A 16,900-nucleotide genomic window follows, 5' to 3' on the forward strand; every position below is an offset into this window, starting at 1 on the left:
AAATCAAAACAGCACAAACATGTAAATGTGAACGTTTCATAACTCTGTGGATTCGTATTTGCGTCTGTTACATGATGCTGCTATTTTGATTTATACCATTTCAAAAAGTACTCCCCTAAAATATTTGAAGGAGAGACTGTAAAGTTGAACTGGACCAGCCAATCTGATGAAGTTTCAAGAGTGTCTAACTTCAAAGGAAGCTTTGCTAAGGACACTTCATTTTTATGAAGATAGGTAGTGTTGCTTGATGTGTAAATGTTTAGGTTTTGAAGCCTCATATCTTAATGATCTTTGGAGCTAGACTGTAGACTCATTGTTTGATAATAAATTTCTTAGGTGAAAACTTAGATTTACCAAAAAAAGTGTGTTCTTACAAACCACTTTACTCTTTTTTTTTTTTTCCTTTATGTGGGGAATTTGTTCTGAAAAAAAGCATAACATTCAGAATAATTACTGTAAAGCTGTATTGTAGCGAAAGACAAATTATGTGTATAGCAAAGGTTTTAAAAAAGTTACCACTGTTTCTGAATTTCTCGTTCCAGGCAAGGAAAACCAAAGTGGCAATGAACTTGTCTGACTTCTAGTTAAAGGCTGAACTGCCTGGCTTCTTTCAGTTGGCTGAAAGGCTTCATTTTAAGAAGTTACTTTGCCTATTCCTGAGGATAATCTCATTCAATCTATGCATTCAGAAGTATCCTGGCAATGATGTAACACAAAGGAATGAGGAAGTGGGTGTTAAGGTAGAATAAATGGAGGAACCGTGGCAGAAGACATCATCACGCCCCAATGGGGAGAGTCTGGAGCATTATGTATCCTCGAAGAGCTCCTTTCACATTGCTTTTTTCCAGGTGCTGTTGTACTTTCTAATATAAACTCCAAAGAGCTCCTCTTTGGAAGGTGTGAATTGAACAGAAAACCGGCATTTCAAGCAAAAGTGAATTTCTTTTCCTGAATCTTGTAGATAAGTTGGATTGTCTTCTTTTGATTCAAGAAAACTAGAAACACGTACAGAAAAAATGTTCAGATGGAAGTTTAATTGCCAGCTCCTTACAATTTTTCTCCAAGTAGAGGATTACCTCTAGTCAATGCCTGCAAAAATTAACCTCTGTTTACTCACTGTGCTAAGATAGACCATCATCAAAAAGCCATACAAACCTAAATTTGGATCTTTCTGAAATAGAACCAATTGCATAATACACCAAGCCACTGCTACTACCAGCATGCTATATATACACAACAATACCCTTTCAAGTTTTACGCAGTCTGGAATAGTGGCAGCAGGCCAGCATATTATCTTCTAATCCACTCCAAACCCAGGTTTCTAAATGTTATAAATATTCATACATGCCATAGAAAACTACTAAGGGCTTTAGTCACACACTTTTTGCATAATCTTTATGTTCCAAAAATGAAAGAATGTTTGCCCTTTTTTTGCATAAGGATGAGAGTGTGAATTCCCTTTTGTTCATCTCCACAAAACCCGAAAACCAATATGCGCAGATTTTCTAATCCTCATTTCACACCTGAAGGGTGAAGAGACTTGACAAAAAGAAGCATCAGTGGCCAGCACCATGGCACTGTCTTGTGCTGCTATGGCAGGTCAGCACTTTGAGAGCTCTCTCGTGACTTCTGCTCCCTCTACAGGTGCCATTTCTGAGACATGCTGGGTAGTGCGACGCGGAGATGGTGCCACGGAAAGTGATCTTTGTTCAGGCTGTCTGATGACTTGAGAAATGGCACTGATAAAGTTCCCAAGTAATTGCATCTTCCCGCTCTCTATGAATACAAAATTCTGTACTGGCAGTCAGGATTATGCAGCTGAGATTTGAAAAAAGCACAAATCAGTAAGTGGTCAAGAGTATGAAATACTGTCTGTCCTTACGGAGAGTCATGCTCAGTACTTCCCTCACTTTCCTCTCTCTTCTTTCCCTGGCAAGATGTAATTCTAGGAGTGGGCTTTTACATTTTTCTAAATATATAGCTATAAAAGCAGTGTCACTTGAATGTTATCTATTGCCACGTACTGCGCTGCAGGTTGTAGGTTGTCCTGTATCTGCTAAATCATACAGAGTTTATAGGAACTAATACTACTGACAGTTTTGGGGGCTCTCCTTCACCTGAAAAGAGGGTCATTAATGGACCTAAAAGACAAATGTGCATTCTAGATCACAAACTAGTTGTGTTTGCTGTCTATTGCCATCTTTTTATCTTTCACCTACTTGCAGCTCTCAAAATGTCCTCAACCTGCCAAACTACAACTACATAATTTCCAAAACTTTACAAGCCTATTCATTGCTTGTTCCTCTATGACAAATACGTCTTCAGTTTTTACATAGATGGGTCTTCCAAAACAACATTTACAACTAACATCTACTGACAACTTACTAGAGGAGGAAAGATGCAGGTAGTTTTTACCACACAAGGTCATGGAGTATATGCCAACCTAGAAGGTACATGGTGGAAACAGCTTGTACCTTGTCTCCATCAGCTTCTTACAATGAGATAAGTAAAAGACCCTCAATACTTCTCTAAAACCATGTCTTGTTTGGTATTGAAGACAAAGCCTTTTACTAAATGCTTACGCTAGTAATACTAGTGATTTAGTTATTCTGTTTACTTACTGATAAAGGTATAAATAACATGCTCCAGGCTGGATTTTAAGGCCAAATGCTTGTTTTCTCCACCCCACTCCTTTGCATCATGCAATAAATGGCACAGTAAAGAGCACAAGCACAGTGCAAATACAAAGAGTATACCTATTTCAGACACATTCAATATTGTTTGGCCACATCTTGTACAAACCAAGTGGGTCCAGTTACAAATTTCTGTCTTTACACATAGCAGTGGCTCTACCAAACACGGTATTCTCTTCCTTGGCTGGCTGTCCCTGCCCTCCCACTCCTCACAGCCTCCTCCAGATAAAAGGCATCCATGGAGATGGGGAGATGGGGAAGGGGAAGAAGGAGCAGGCAAAAGGCAAGCAAAGCAAAACCAAAACCAACCAAACAAAAAACCCCCAACAAAATAAACAAACAAACAAAAAAACCAAAGGCAGCAGCAGGTAAAGCTCAGCAATGTTCTGCAGAGTGATGTCCCCCCACTACCGCCAAGACCACAGTTGTGCCACTACGCCTCTGAAAATACTGATTTATGGGAAAGTGTAGCAGGAAAAAATTGACTCAATCCCTTTCCTTTTCAGCTTGACTTGCTAAAAAAAAAACCTAGGCTAATGTGGTTTAAAACCATCTGTCTGTTTTTCCCTTCTCTGGATAATTTTGTCAAATTTGAAAAAAAGAACACAAAGTTTTCAAACATAAGAAAGCTCCTACCAATTTTCTATGAAAATAGATGGCTGTGGACAAGAGAAAGATCGTGTAAGTGCCCTCTTCTCCTGTCTCCTTCAGGGAAAAGGCTGTAGTGCAAGTTCCTATGTTATGACAAAAGCCTATTCACACAGAATTCCCCAGCCATGAAGAAAGCACACATACCCCGGCCACGAGGAGAGCTCTGAGCAGAGCCCAGGCAGCCATGAAACACAAACGTTTACGGAACCAGGCCTCGCTGTTCCTGGCACGCGGGGAACTCCTGGCTCAGGCACTGTCTGACAGCTCCTGCTTGTTTTAAGATGCATTGTTTAATATAAATAATAACAGAAACATCAGAAAATATAAAAGATTTAAAGGAAGCTGTTTCAGCTGAAGAGATGCCACTAGATCAAACTTCTACTTTTGGCTGCCAGTTACAGGAATAAAGTTGTCAGCAGCACATCAGCTGTCGGGATCAGAGCTCTGTGGTGAGAATGCAGACACGATGCCAGAGGCTGTTCTCAGTTTCATCACTGTGCTTACACGAGAGACGGAGGGACCCACCTCCTCCGGTGGCAAATGGCACCACCCATGGCAACTGCCCAGATATTTTTATTCATAAACTTCAGCAACCATCAAAGTTAGGATGGATCAAGGGAAATGATTTTCCAAAGAAGGAAGATGCTTTAGAGACATCAGTAATAGAGTGGCTTCCAGCAGTATTATTCAGAGGTATCTCCATCTGCCTGTGACAGAACATCATGCAGCAGAACAAAGCGGCAGAAACAACAAATCGCAGGACAGGATTCCTGTGAGGAAATCTGGTTTCTGCTTTTCTCCTGAAAATAGCAGAATAACATCACAGATTTACCTTGAGTTTATACTTATGTAAAGAGAGCTGAATTTATCTGTGTGTTATCTGGCTGAGTGGTCTTGTCTTCACTAGTTAATATCTGGCAATTATGTGTGGATATGACAGTTGTAAGCTTAACACAAGTAGGCGGTAGCGACTGAGGTTTAACAGTAGGCTTTTCTTCTCTGCTTGACCTGATGACACATGCAAAAAGCTAAAACCCGCCAGGTCCACATTAGGATTTGAATGCATTATGTGGGTGGAATCTGAATACATGTTTCTGTGAAGAGATATGGGTTGAGAGAAGCAGTAAAAACACCATAGAAGCATGCAGAATAGCCAGTGAAGAACATTAAAAACACAAAAGATATACTTGTAGTAAGGCTTGGAGAAAACGCAGAGTGAGCTTTTAGGTAGAGCACTAACTGAACAAAGTTTTAGAATACTGAGAAAGGAGAACATTTCCCTTTCTGTTGCATGGAGGAACATGAGACATTATGTTGATTCTTTGAAAAATACATAGCATCAAAAATACATTAATTGATCTTCACTTTCCCCTCCTAAAGGAAATGCTCAAAGCTTAGATTATTGATCAAAATGGGTGATACTACATTCATGCAGTACAAAATTTTATTTAACACCTTTGGGTACTACTAGTAAATCCACGTTCTGGAAATAACATACACCTGAAGATGAGGCAACGTGCAGACTAGGGTGAAAAGGGCAGATCTGCAGCAGCCCAGATATAGATCAGTTTAAGCTGCTACAAAATTCAGTCTTGGCCTTGGGAGTGCCAAACTGTGGTACAGAGTGGTGCAGAACCATTTCTAAATGACAAGGCTGGGTTGAAATTCTGTCTATGGGCAAGTGCTCACAGGAGAGCACCTGCCTCCTGTAATGGCTTTTACACATGATCAGGCATAAAGAAGAGCCTGAGGCGTTCAGCTCTGAGGCCTGCGGATGTACCAGCTCTTCTGGCTCAGGAGGTTTAAGTAGGCCAAGTGAGGTGGAGAACACAGAGCCAGCCACAGAGCCATGGCTACAGCAATGCAGCTGCCATCCCTCCTGCTTCGGAGGTGCTCCAGTCAAGTCTGAGGTCTCTTTGTGTTCCTCAAAATATTCACTACCTACACTAAAATATATCTATTTATCTATCATCTAATTATAACAAGTAGTCCAGGAAAAAGCCCTTTTCTGGAGATAGAAGGCTCAAGACCTTTGGAAGGAGATGGCAACACAGTCTGCGTATGCAATTAAAGAATGTCATTATTGCAAAGTGAGGTCAGGCTCTTACTCAGGCATTAGCACTATGGTTTTCCCACAAAAAAGTCTCAGCTTAGTAGAGAGGTACTTTCATCCTAGGACAGAGGCTGTCCTGGAGCTGCAGACTAAAATCTAAGAGAAGAATTAACTCAGAATGATGATATCACTGTGAAGTTTTCTAAAGAGCCGATTCCCCTCTGTGGTATCAGTGCTCAGCAGGTAAGACAAGCTCCTCTGCAGTGCAGTGGAAATAACCACGGGGTTGTTCTGGTTACTGTAGTACTAAGAACATGCAGATAGAGGTGCCAGAGTAGATACGCTCTAGCATGGCTGCTGAGTGGAGCTTTACTGCAGAAACAGTAAGTCAAGTTTGGTTTTGCAGTGCAGTTGCTCATAGCTGGGCTTGGCTAACCCTCGTTCTCAGATGTAGGTGTCATTAACCACATTAATTAACAACATGGCCTTAGCAACCAAGAATCACGGAATCACCAAGAAAACTGCTTCTTACTTGAAACTTGAGTTTCAGTCGAAATTTCTGCCATGGGAAGTTGCCGGCCTAGAGTTTTTGACAACGCTGTTTGAAATCATGAAAGCTGAAGTGCAGGATTTAAAATAAATCAAATTTGAGCATAATCTAACCTTCTATCATTGATCGCCCTTTCCAATATGAAAGCAATCAAGTCAGAGAAGTCTCTTTTCACTTATTAAAGGAAAGAAGAAAATAAGATGTTGTGCACATTCTGTACTAAAGCTGCTTTCATTCTCTGAGGAGCAATGCGGAACTATCCCAGCCTGAGGCAGTTCAGTCCTGTTCAAAGGAAGAGCAGTTAAAATCACAGCCTGATCCCAAACTGGCTATTAAAAATTGTCTCTAACAACTCTGCTTCCTGTCACTGCTGCTTGCCTCTCCTAGGAAGCATTTTGGCTGTGCATGGCTCAGTGGGCAGTTGCTTCTCCACCTCTATGAGGTTTTGCAGAAACCCAGAGGTCCCCAAGCACTGCGCACAACACAGACTATTTTTGCCAGCTCTTGGTCCTGCCTTCACTTTCTCTAGCCCTGGGAGTCATTGTTGAGAAGTTCACTCTTGAAGAGACGAGTAGGGAGGTCTTTTTAAATTTTCATTTCAAATATGTCATACATACCATTTTTTCGAAGTTTACTAGATTGTCAGTGAATGTCTTGTTTCCCTCATGAGTAAACGTCATGTCTGTATAGAAATAAAAGCCACATAAAAGCCCATTACTGAATTGTGTCCATACAAAACAGCGGAACATTTTATCTATCCCTTACAAAAATCAAAGCAGCTATAAAAGTAAAACATTTAGTTCTTAATTTGCAGCATTTCTGAGACTAGTAAAATTGAGGTATGATATTCTGATGTACTAAAGCAGTTTTTCTTGTCTCTGTGTCATGCTCTTTATAATGGAGAAAGATCATACCTCACACTGAGATTGATTTTTGCTTTTTATTGCTGCTACTCTCATTCTTCAAATATTTGACAAATAGCTTTCAAGTTAATAATTCTGGTAACATCCAAGCTTACCTTTTATAAGTAGTGGCATGAAAGGAATTATTGGAGGGTCCAATTTAGCTACAGTTAGTCTGTAGGCCCGATGGTTTCTTGATGGATCCTTAAGAAAAAAAGAGAAATCAAATAATTACTACTATGTGTTATTATACGTATTGAGACACTGTATGCATTCATTTAGATGTCACAGCATTTATTAAAATCATTATTTTCTCCTGTGCCTTTAAAGTGCATCTGCAAACCAAGACACCTTTTATCATTCTCCCATATAGCTTACATGATGAAAATGCAGCTGCTAAACACAAACGTTTTTCATGCCAAATAGCAAGGTAAGATATGATTACAAAAAAATTGTTCATAAAAGGAACGACACATTTTTTCCTCCCTCCTTGCAGCTGCAGATCCAGTTTTGCATATGTTGTAACACTAAAATGTATTGCCTGGAAAAATCCAGGTTGGAAAATGTAATTTCCCATATGTACTATCGGAAAACATGTGATAAAGCTTTTCTGAGTTCCCAGATTAACTTTGAGTGGTACATAAGTTCTCTCAGAGTAGGTTCCTAAGAGTATAATTTATTAGTCATACATACTTGTTTTAGCAGCTCTAAAATGGGATCATAAACTTCTTAAAGTCAAACAAGGACATATAAAATGTTCTGAATCAAGGAATTCAAATCAGTTACTCAGAAACTGAATTAGCTCAGATTGTGCATAGAATAAGGGATCTATTGCTATTCACCATTAAGCTTTCAAACTCTGCATAGATCTTCTTGAACTTGCTTGGAAGTTTCTGTTAATAAAAACAAAAATAGCAAACCTTAATTAAATCCAATTTGTGTGGTAATTTTACTGTAAATGCTAGTTCCATCTACAACGCCCTAAGTCAGGAAAGTGCTCTTTTTGCCAGATATTTCTAACAATGTGCTAATCTAAAATACAACATGTCTCCTAGCAACCAGATTATAAATAGAGACGGGACCAGCCATGAAACCTGGATCCTGATTTAAACCCCAACTTGAATTTACTCCTTTAGGATGTTTTGATTCAGATTTTTGTTTGGCTCACACTGCAATCACTGAATTCAGAATGTAAGTGAAAGTTCAAGCCAATGGTTTCAGGACACTCCTGATTATAGGCTATCTGAAAATATAATTTACACATAGCTTGCGTAGGGGTAGCTCAGCTTAATTATTCATACCTATGATGAACTGCCCTCGCAAGGTTTTTTTGTTCGTGCTGATGTATCACCAACTATTGCTCAATGCGTGCCCAGCAGCCAAGGGCCTCTGCTGCTTTCTGGGGTATAAATTAACGAATAGTCTTTCAGTCCACAATACCTATACAAATAAATCACGGTCAGTTGATCAGGCAGTGATTGCGATGAGATGGGCTTTACCAAATATTTTCTTTCCCCTTCATGTTATGTTATATATATTAAATAACTTTACTATAAACACCGTAAGATGCGTTATAAATTAGTTTCAGAGATCACAGTAATGTTTTATGCATGCTCAGAATATGTCAGCTTTCTAGTTTTAATAAGAAATTAAATCAGACTACTGCTGGCAGCGGGTAACATTAAAAATTAATAGAGACTTTATAGTGCAGAAATGATTTTTTGCAATACTTTCTGCATTTGAAGTGTGTACCCTAGTAAGATATTTACACTGTGCCACAGCAAGGGCCTAATTTTTAATGATGTGTGTGAACAACTCTGTGCCTAGTTTGCATATGCATGCAGATTAGGTATTTGTGAAATAAGTGGTATAATTGGACATTTGCACCTGCAAATATCTAATTTGTGCATGCAACTAATGTAAATGCATGATAATATAGCAAAAATCAAGTCTTGACATGTTTTTTTTTTTTTTAAAGCATATTCTGTATATATATCTGGCTAAAAATCAAGCTCCAGAGATTCTCTTTATAAACTGACTGCCTACAGAATCAGAGCATGATTAACATTTCCCTGAACTCAAGTTCATACCCCGCACCTAGAAATGATCTGTGCCCCTCCAGCTCAGACCCTGTGCCCATTTCAGATTGCCATATATAGTAGGTACATGCAATTCCCTCTTCCCTCCTGTACTGTCTCAGCTCTCCCAACTATTCCTCTCAATAGCCACAAATGAAGGGTCATTATTTGGAGAAACTGATCTGCAAATCTTTTCTTTTAGCACCGATTGTATATACCACGCGCAACATGTACTTTTGAAAATAGGACTGGTGTCTTAGTCTGATCTATTTCGGAGCTCTTTTTTAAAAGTGTTCAAATTTTGGTCCCAGTTGCACCAATGACCTCAGTCATGCTAACTATTTTGAATGTCAAATGAACAAAATACATGCGCATTCAAATCTGCGCTGCTTTTGACAACCAGTATGTTCTTAGCGGTTACATGTGCTTACTATCTCTCCCTGCTGGACATTGCACCCTTTTTATATCCTCACATACAAAACAGCAAAGCCACAGAAAAAGGTGGAAGGTTTGAGAATGAAGACTAAACTGACAGCAAGCAGGGGAATGCATGTCAGAGAGAAAACCAGAACTGGTTAGGACAAACCCACATTTTAATAGGGCCACAGAGTCCATATGGAGATCAGAAAATAAGATGTATAAACAGAGGACGGATTTTAGAGAAGTATCTATGGAGCGATCTCACTGAATGATCAGTACAGTCAGAGGATGGGCTGATGTAAGATGTTAACTGGCTAACTCGCTCATCTGTTGGGCAGTTTAGCTCATCAATAGAAGCTGCTGTTGTCACTCTTGTTAAATGCTTGCGAGTATTCAACACATCCATGGATATACTGCCTTACTAATAAGAATTGTCAGCCTTAGCTAAAGGCTTCTGCACAGGAGTTGAATTAGTAGATCTAATTTTACCAATAATAAAGGCCCAAGTGATGTTTTTGCTAACCAAAAGCACAAATTCCAGTCAAACTTCTTGGAATTGGATTTTAGCTAAGACTTACCTCCCACGTTAACGAGAGACGGCTCACAGCAACATTACTCAGTCCCATAATAATAGCGAAAAAGGAATTCAGATTTTTGTATTCTTTACAGCTGAAACACAAAGGGCCAGGTTTTAAGTTGCACGTATCGGTCAGGACACAAGTACACATGACAACCTGAAGAGAGCTGAACCCAGGCATCTAGCATAGATGAGACTGAATTTGCATGCAGCCCTGGCCAGCATGCCTGCGGCACACCGCTTCACCAACGTGTGAGTAATCCACCATTCTCCGGAGGCTCCTTTCCCCTTCCTCCTAAAATGACCTCCTGCTTCCATTTCACTGAGTGCCAGCTTCTGCAGGACATTAAAGGAGTCTTTGAAGCTCCTCCACACCCAGAAACACAGTCCTGAGACGGGGTTCAATTCAGTCCCAGGGAATACCAGAAACAGTGGAAGCAACTGGTTTACAACCTCCGTTGCTGCAGAATGTGCTGACAGCTTCTGAACAGCTACTGAATGCTGGAAGCTGTCCCTAGACAATCTCCATCGCAGTTTACAGGGGCACTGAGTATTTTTAAAGGGAGAAGACCAGCTGTCTAGAGATGCCTGTGTGCCAGTGACCTCTCTCGCTGTATATGATTTCTACCTAGTACTTGTAGATTTTGGAACTCTTTAGGATGTTTCAAGCAAAGAACTGCCCTTTGTTATCGGCATCCTTTAAGAGGTCCTGGGCACTAGGAGTTCTAGGTCACGCTTTATCCCTAATGCAAAGGAGAACTTTTGTTACCAATCAGGAAAAAATGTGTAACCGAGTATTATGGAAGATACAATACAGCATATGCAGGAGTAGACACAATCTGACAGGAGCAGCCCACACGACTGCATCAGGTGGCTCATTGACTCAATGGGAAGAGAGAGAACAAAGCCCAGATCTCATAAATCTGTGTCTCACTAGGTTCCTGCAAATAATTTGCTATTTTTCACAACTGATTTGCCAACATCTGATTTCAGAACCTCAGTCTCTGCTTCTTTTGCTGTTTACCAAGAAAACTTTCACAAGATTTAAGCTATGATTCTCAGACAGATTTTTTTATTCATCGCTCTTAGCTCTGAGGCATCCTCAGCTCCAGACAAAATTAGTACAATCATCACATCCTACTGTCCGACTCCATAATTGCCACATCACCCTATTGTTATTCTGTTCTTTCTGTCCCTCCATTTCACCAGACTCGATGTATTGAGTGGGTAAGTCCTTTAGATCTGGGTCTCACTTGTGTCTGCACTGTGTGAACACTGAGCGCGTGAAAAAAACGCTCTCTCCCATCTGATGGTCTGTCTGTTGGAGACTGCTGCCCCCTCAGATCTTCTGGCAGAGCTGCTCATACAAATTCTCCCACAGCAGATTAGGGACAGTGCGCAAGGTTAGCAAAGATAAGCTGAAATGTTAAAGCCACCTCAACTTATTCTGAGTAGAGCAAGTCAGGGAGTGCCTCGTTAGTGGATCTGAGGGGAGACAGGGATGAAAGGCAGTCAGGATAGGCTGTCAGTGATAACCTCTTCCACAGGCACAACTAAATCCAGAAAGGGATATCTGTCCACAGCCTGTGACATTGAGAATAAATTGTGGCATGGTAAAAATAATTAGTACCACACAGCAGTAGTGCTCTAACATAGTAGGCAGCTGCAAATGTATCTATCTGCAATATACAATCTGAATCTATCTTTCATTTTAAAAAGGAAATGTTTTGCTAAATACCCCGTTAAGCAATGTAATTTGACAAAGTCCCTGTTAAAATACATCCAGATGTATGACATTCTACACGAAATATTCTGTAAGTTCTACAGGCTCTACACTAAATAGCTCAGTTCCATGTAGAGGACCACTGTAAGGAAGGAGAAACAGTGCTGCATGGCTCCACTGCATATATGCTGCCTGTAAAATGTCAGAAAGTGGATCCCTCAAAGCACCACAGTATGGTTAGAGCAGAGGTCTCCCAAAACAGACTGTACTGGAAGAATCTTCCTGTTAGCATGAACTGTGAACACACACATAGGCACACAGCCTTGCCTCCAACACAAGCACACATGTGGTTAAAATCTCTTGGTACTTAGACAAGCATATTCATCTTGGAATTTTCCCTGTAAACACACACCCTTCAAAAATTTCTTACAGGCTCCTTGGGGTTATCACATATGGATATGTCTGGAAAGAATGATTTTCAAAAACTGAATGAAACTGTCTGATTACAGTGATACACAAGAAGGCTTCTAAATAGCCTGTGGGTATATCTGCAAAGGGGAAATATATGCAAACTGATTTTGTGGATATCCATAAACGTATGTGCAGGTACATCCTAGAAGGCCTTTCTAATACAATTAATGTGGGAAGAACTCACTGTAGGAAATATAGTTTGCTTCTCCCCTTTGTTTGAAAGTTTAATTCTGCAATGGCTGGAGAAAAGAGATGAACCTGGTAACCTCTACATCCTTTCCCAGCCAATGCAAAGGCAACAACGGCTCCTGGAACTGAAAGCACGTGTGCACGGCACTTGGAGCCAGCACCTGGCCTTGCGCTTGCCCGCACAGACAGGGAGCACGCATCACAGGGTGCGCAGGGTGGCAGACACAAAATGATGTGCCTTCTGCGATGGCATCTGAGCCCCCCGTCACAGAATTGAAACAGGGTTCTCAATAACAGTTACCTTTGAAAATCGGTACGTGCAAGGCATCTCGTTACCACCAGTCATGCCTAAGATTAATAGTGCAGCACTGTTCTCCCCGAACACTTTTCTAATGAGTCTAGTACTTCTAGGTAGGGTAAAGTTCTCATTAGGTCTCAAGGATCTTCACAAGCAAAACTTCCTCAAAGATATTGCTTCAAGGCCTGGGCCCACGTGTTTTGATCCAGTTTCTTGGCTTTTTCTCCCCTCTAACTTGGGTGCACTTTGTGTTTGTTTTACCGCCTGCTGTAGCCCCTGTTACCATGGCAGCACTGCACAGAGGGCAGCCAGCCTGGCAAAACTTCCCAGCGCCTTTCCAGCAGCTGCAATTAAACCTGCCCACTCTGTTCGTACGGAGGGAAATCTTGTGCTTCAGATTTCTCTGCTTTTAGGAGACAAAGAGGACCCAGCAGAGCAGACCGCTTTTAGCCATTTATTTTTAGCGTTGTAGCGATACCAGAAACATGGAAGTAAACAGGAGGTTGTCAAGCTGTTGCAAATAGTTTAGGATTAAACCCATGACACTGAGGAACCCACGCCCTAAGGCAGTTTATTAAGGAGATATTTAACTGTAATTTTTAGGATACTTGATTTCAAGTGTTTATGGAAATTACTATTGTGTCTTAATTTACCACATTTCAACATTTTCCTATTTCATGCCTCTGAGCTTAGAAAAGACCCCGATGAGTCTGTGTGCGGGTGCCACTGCCCTCTCCTGGACACAGCCCGCCAGGCTGGCGGCCTGCTTCCCAGCTTTGCTCTGTGGAATGAGATAATGGAATATGCAGCGTATGTATTTTTAGAAACTAAAAGAGGTAAATTCTGTCCTCTGTCCTGAATATAAACCTCATCCTGCGTGCCTACCACTAGATTTTATAAATCTTCAGCTTCAACCGGAGGGCCCAAAGCAGTTCCCAGAAGGAAGTCCGTACTTGCAGAGCGGGGCCTTTCGCGCAGGAGGGAGGCACCCTCATCCAGAGTTTCAATGTGACTGCTGATTTCAGCTATGTGGAATTATTAATTGGGAGGAGGGAGGCATCACAGCTGTAACAGTAATCTCTTCCTTCACACAACTACACTTGACAATGCAAAAAAGTTAAAGTTCATGGTTTAACTGGAAGTATTAACTCCTTCGTTCAGGAAGGCAGCCTAAAGGCCTCTAGTCACAACGCCCAAAGCCAAAGACAAACATTTGAAGAGGCAGTTCCTCACTGCACACCTCTGCACACTGTTTGTTCAGACAGCAACAGACGTAATAAACACACCACAAACTGGAAAGGAAAGAAAAGGGCAACAGTGACAAAACCCTGTAGCTCTGCAGGGCAGAGGCATGGCCCTGCTCCCTCTGGAGTCAGTCACACCCTTGCCCTTGACCTCAGCGATAAGGCGTTGAGGCCAACATGTTTGGCTTGAAGGCTCCGAAGAGTTTAACATGAATAGAAGAATAGAAAACAGCAGGAATTGCCTGCTATCCAACCTCTGAGCCAGCAGTTAGTAACAAAAAAGGACATTCGTATCATTGCATTTTTAAACAAAAGTATCAGAAAAATATCCCAAGCAGACTGAAGGTAACACGAGCCTCATCATCTCCATACCACATCTCTTTCCTCTCCACTCTCAGTTTTCCCACTCAGGGCAATTCTGAGAATGGTCTTCCTGAACAGCACCAGAAATACTTCTCAAGAAAATTAAGGCTCAGTTTTGTTAATATTTACTAATTCGTATATTAATATTTGCTAATGCGTGTAAAGGTAAATGAAGGATTCTCCTAATGAGCTGAAATATATTTACTCACAAATTTGATGTGAAAATATGCCCCTAAGAGATCATGGATCAAAGAGCAATCATGAGTAAGACAGAAAAGAAGAATATATATTAACAAGGTTCTACACAGCTCTGTAAGGAAATGGACAGAATTACCAAATAGAGAATGTTTTAACCTCTACTGTGTGTGGCTGTCTGAAAATAAAAAACAAAACCAACAATAAATGGACTATACAGAACCTCATTTCCAGCTCACAGATGACTGTATACTTACTGGGCTGCTATCTTAATATACTTCTTTAACAGCTGAACGCGCTTGCTGAGTTGAGAGCAAAGACAAATCTCAGTGACCACCCAGAACTGAATTTCATTAAATCTTCTTAAAAACAAGTCCAGATTTGCTGTGGTCTTTTTAAAATTGTGCCTTCCAAAAGTGTGATAGATCAATTCCAGCTAGGAAAAAGAAAACAGTTGCGTATTTATTTTTTTTTTTTAGAAATCTCATCTTTTGGACAGAGGGAAGAGGCTAAGAATGACCAGGTAAGTATCTAGCCTGCAACGTGCACTGCAGTTTATTATTGCTGTACGGATTCAGGTTGTAAATCCAGTAGACGATAGCTGAGGCTTACTAAAAGCATAACTACAGACTCTGTATAAATAGGTTAATACCTTAAAGCATACAAAAGTAATTCAATAAGCAGCACATGTTCAGGAGAAGTTTAACTTAATTTTTGCATTTTTCTATGAAATTAAGAATGCCTTATACTTTCAAAACTTGTAGGTGGCTTAATTGTAATATTTTTGAAAATCAAGCTTAGAGAAAATTTTTCAAATAATGCACAAATCTAAAACGTACAAGTAAACATTTTCTAACAGGTTCTAATCTGCTGAACAGATAGATCCTCATACCTCATGCACACAGTTGAAGAGCTCCCAGTCATAAATTGTCATCTGATGTGCTAGGTCTTTGGAGCTCATCAGTTCAAATGTTCCCACTGTACCAGTAGATGGTCCTTCTTGTTCTGGTAATGGTGCCTACAAATGGAAAAATGGTATAAAAATGCATGATTGGTGCTTTTCTTCCATAATGTTTTTGATTTTTTTTTTCAGTGTGACCATTTTCCTAAGCATGTTTCTAATAGGAAAACTGAAATTTGCTTTTAACCACAGGCCGGCATTAAGAAATGAGAAGTCCTGTGCAAAATCAGTATCCACTATGCACAGGACAGTCAGGAAAATTCTGAAAGCCCTTCAGAGGCACGGTAAGGAAATAAAACAGACTGTTCTCAGTGTGTTATTTTTAGCATTGGTATAAAATTTGAAGCCAGAAATAAATACTTCAATACACGTTGTGCTAACTAAAGCATGTCTGTTTGTTTAGGAGCATAGGTCTTTCCACAGAGCTTTTGTTATCAGTTTCCTTTTTCACTTACACAAATAACTAGGCCACAAAGCACAAGCCAAATACTTCTGCAAATTACTGATTCTAATGATGAGAATTATTACATCTGCCGTACTTCAGAAATCTGCAGTGATTGCAAGATCTTTTGATCATTTATAAAATAAGCCTCATACCTTCTCTTTGACAGTACACGGATGCACTATTTGTGATTGCAAAACTCCCGGCTGTGCTAATTAAAATTATACGCACACAGTCTTATGAGAAAGAATCCTTTAAACCATTCAAGTATAAAACATTTTTGAAAGACACTTCCATACCACCCAATAAATGAGATGTGATCTACAGTTTTGTACATAAGTAAATCTTATATTAGAGAGAGATTTAAAACATGGCTTGAGACCGAGTCAGATTTGAAGTCGTCTGTTGTATATATTAGGGTCAAAGTGTTTTAACCAGCGCTGCTAAAATATTAACAAACAACCCTCTTGCAAATTCAAACACATTACATCAGTAAAGCTTCCTGTGATGCGACTTTTTAATTGTTTTGTTTCCAGGAGAGGGCAGTAGAGTTCACTTACGAGTTTCTTTCTCAATTTCTCATAGGGTCTTTGTTAGATAATTACAGAGCAGGGAATTGTCAACAGGCTCCTTTCTGAGTTGAAACTCAATACAGTCTGCAAGATTAACAGACCATATTTACACACTGCAATATCAAATATAAGCTTACTAAATGAATCCCCTTTTATATAAGAACATTATATTACCAACAGAAAAAGGACTGACCAGATTAATATGTCAAGTCACTTTCTCAACAACACAGAGTATGTAGGAGCTTTATTTCTGCACAAGTTCTTGCTTTGTACTGTAGGGAAAACTTGTCTTTCAAATATCATCATAATACAAACTAATTAAAAATAATTAAACTAAATCACAGGCATTATTACCTTAAAAGTTCCACCTACAATTTTAAAAAATAGTGTGTATAAGCGAAGTATTATCTAAAAGAATCAGGACAGCCATCAATCTTGTAACAGCCTGAAGATTGCTCTGAATTGGGATTTGCACAAACACAAAATTTCTTTAGTTTAAGACAGAGTATGAATTAAAG

At 40.0% G+C, this 16,900-nt stretch overlaps 1 protein-coding gene across 6 annotated transcripts in view; it reads right to left on the reverse strand.

The window, feature by feature from the left end:
• Positions 1-16,900, reverse strand: part of RAPGEF4 (Rap guanine nucleotide exchange factor 4) — a 163,290-nt gene that overhangs the window by 4,802 nt on the left and 141,588 nt on the right. For 3 of the 6 annotated variants that reach the window (XM_074594112.1, XM_074594110.1, XM_074594114.1), the window contains 6 exons: positions 15,300-15,425; positions 14,665-14,843; positions 9,926-10,016; positions 7,692-7,742; positions 6,966-7,053; positions 6,565-6,629 (listed from right to left, as the gene is read on the reverse strand). In XM_074594112.1, the coding sequence (XP_074450213.1) occupies positions 6,565-6,629; positions 6,966-7,053; positions 7,692-7,742; positions 9,926-10,016; positions 14,665-14,843; positions 15,300-15,425 (600 nt within the window). The remainder of the gene's footprint in view (positions 1-6,564; positions 6,630-6,965; positions 7,054-7,691; positions 7,743-9,925; positions 10,017-14,664; positions 14,844-15,299; positions 15,426-16,900) is intronic. The other 3 variants (XM_074594113.1, XM_074594111.1, XM_074594115.1) reach the window with 1 other exon arrangement.

This window comes from Larus michahellis, chromosome 7 (assembly GCF_964199755.1).
Source record: "Larus michahellis chromosome 7, bLarMic1.1, whole genome shotgun sequence".
NCBI lineage: Eukaryota > Metazoa > Chordata > Aves > Charadriiformes > Laridae > Larus > Larus michahellis.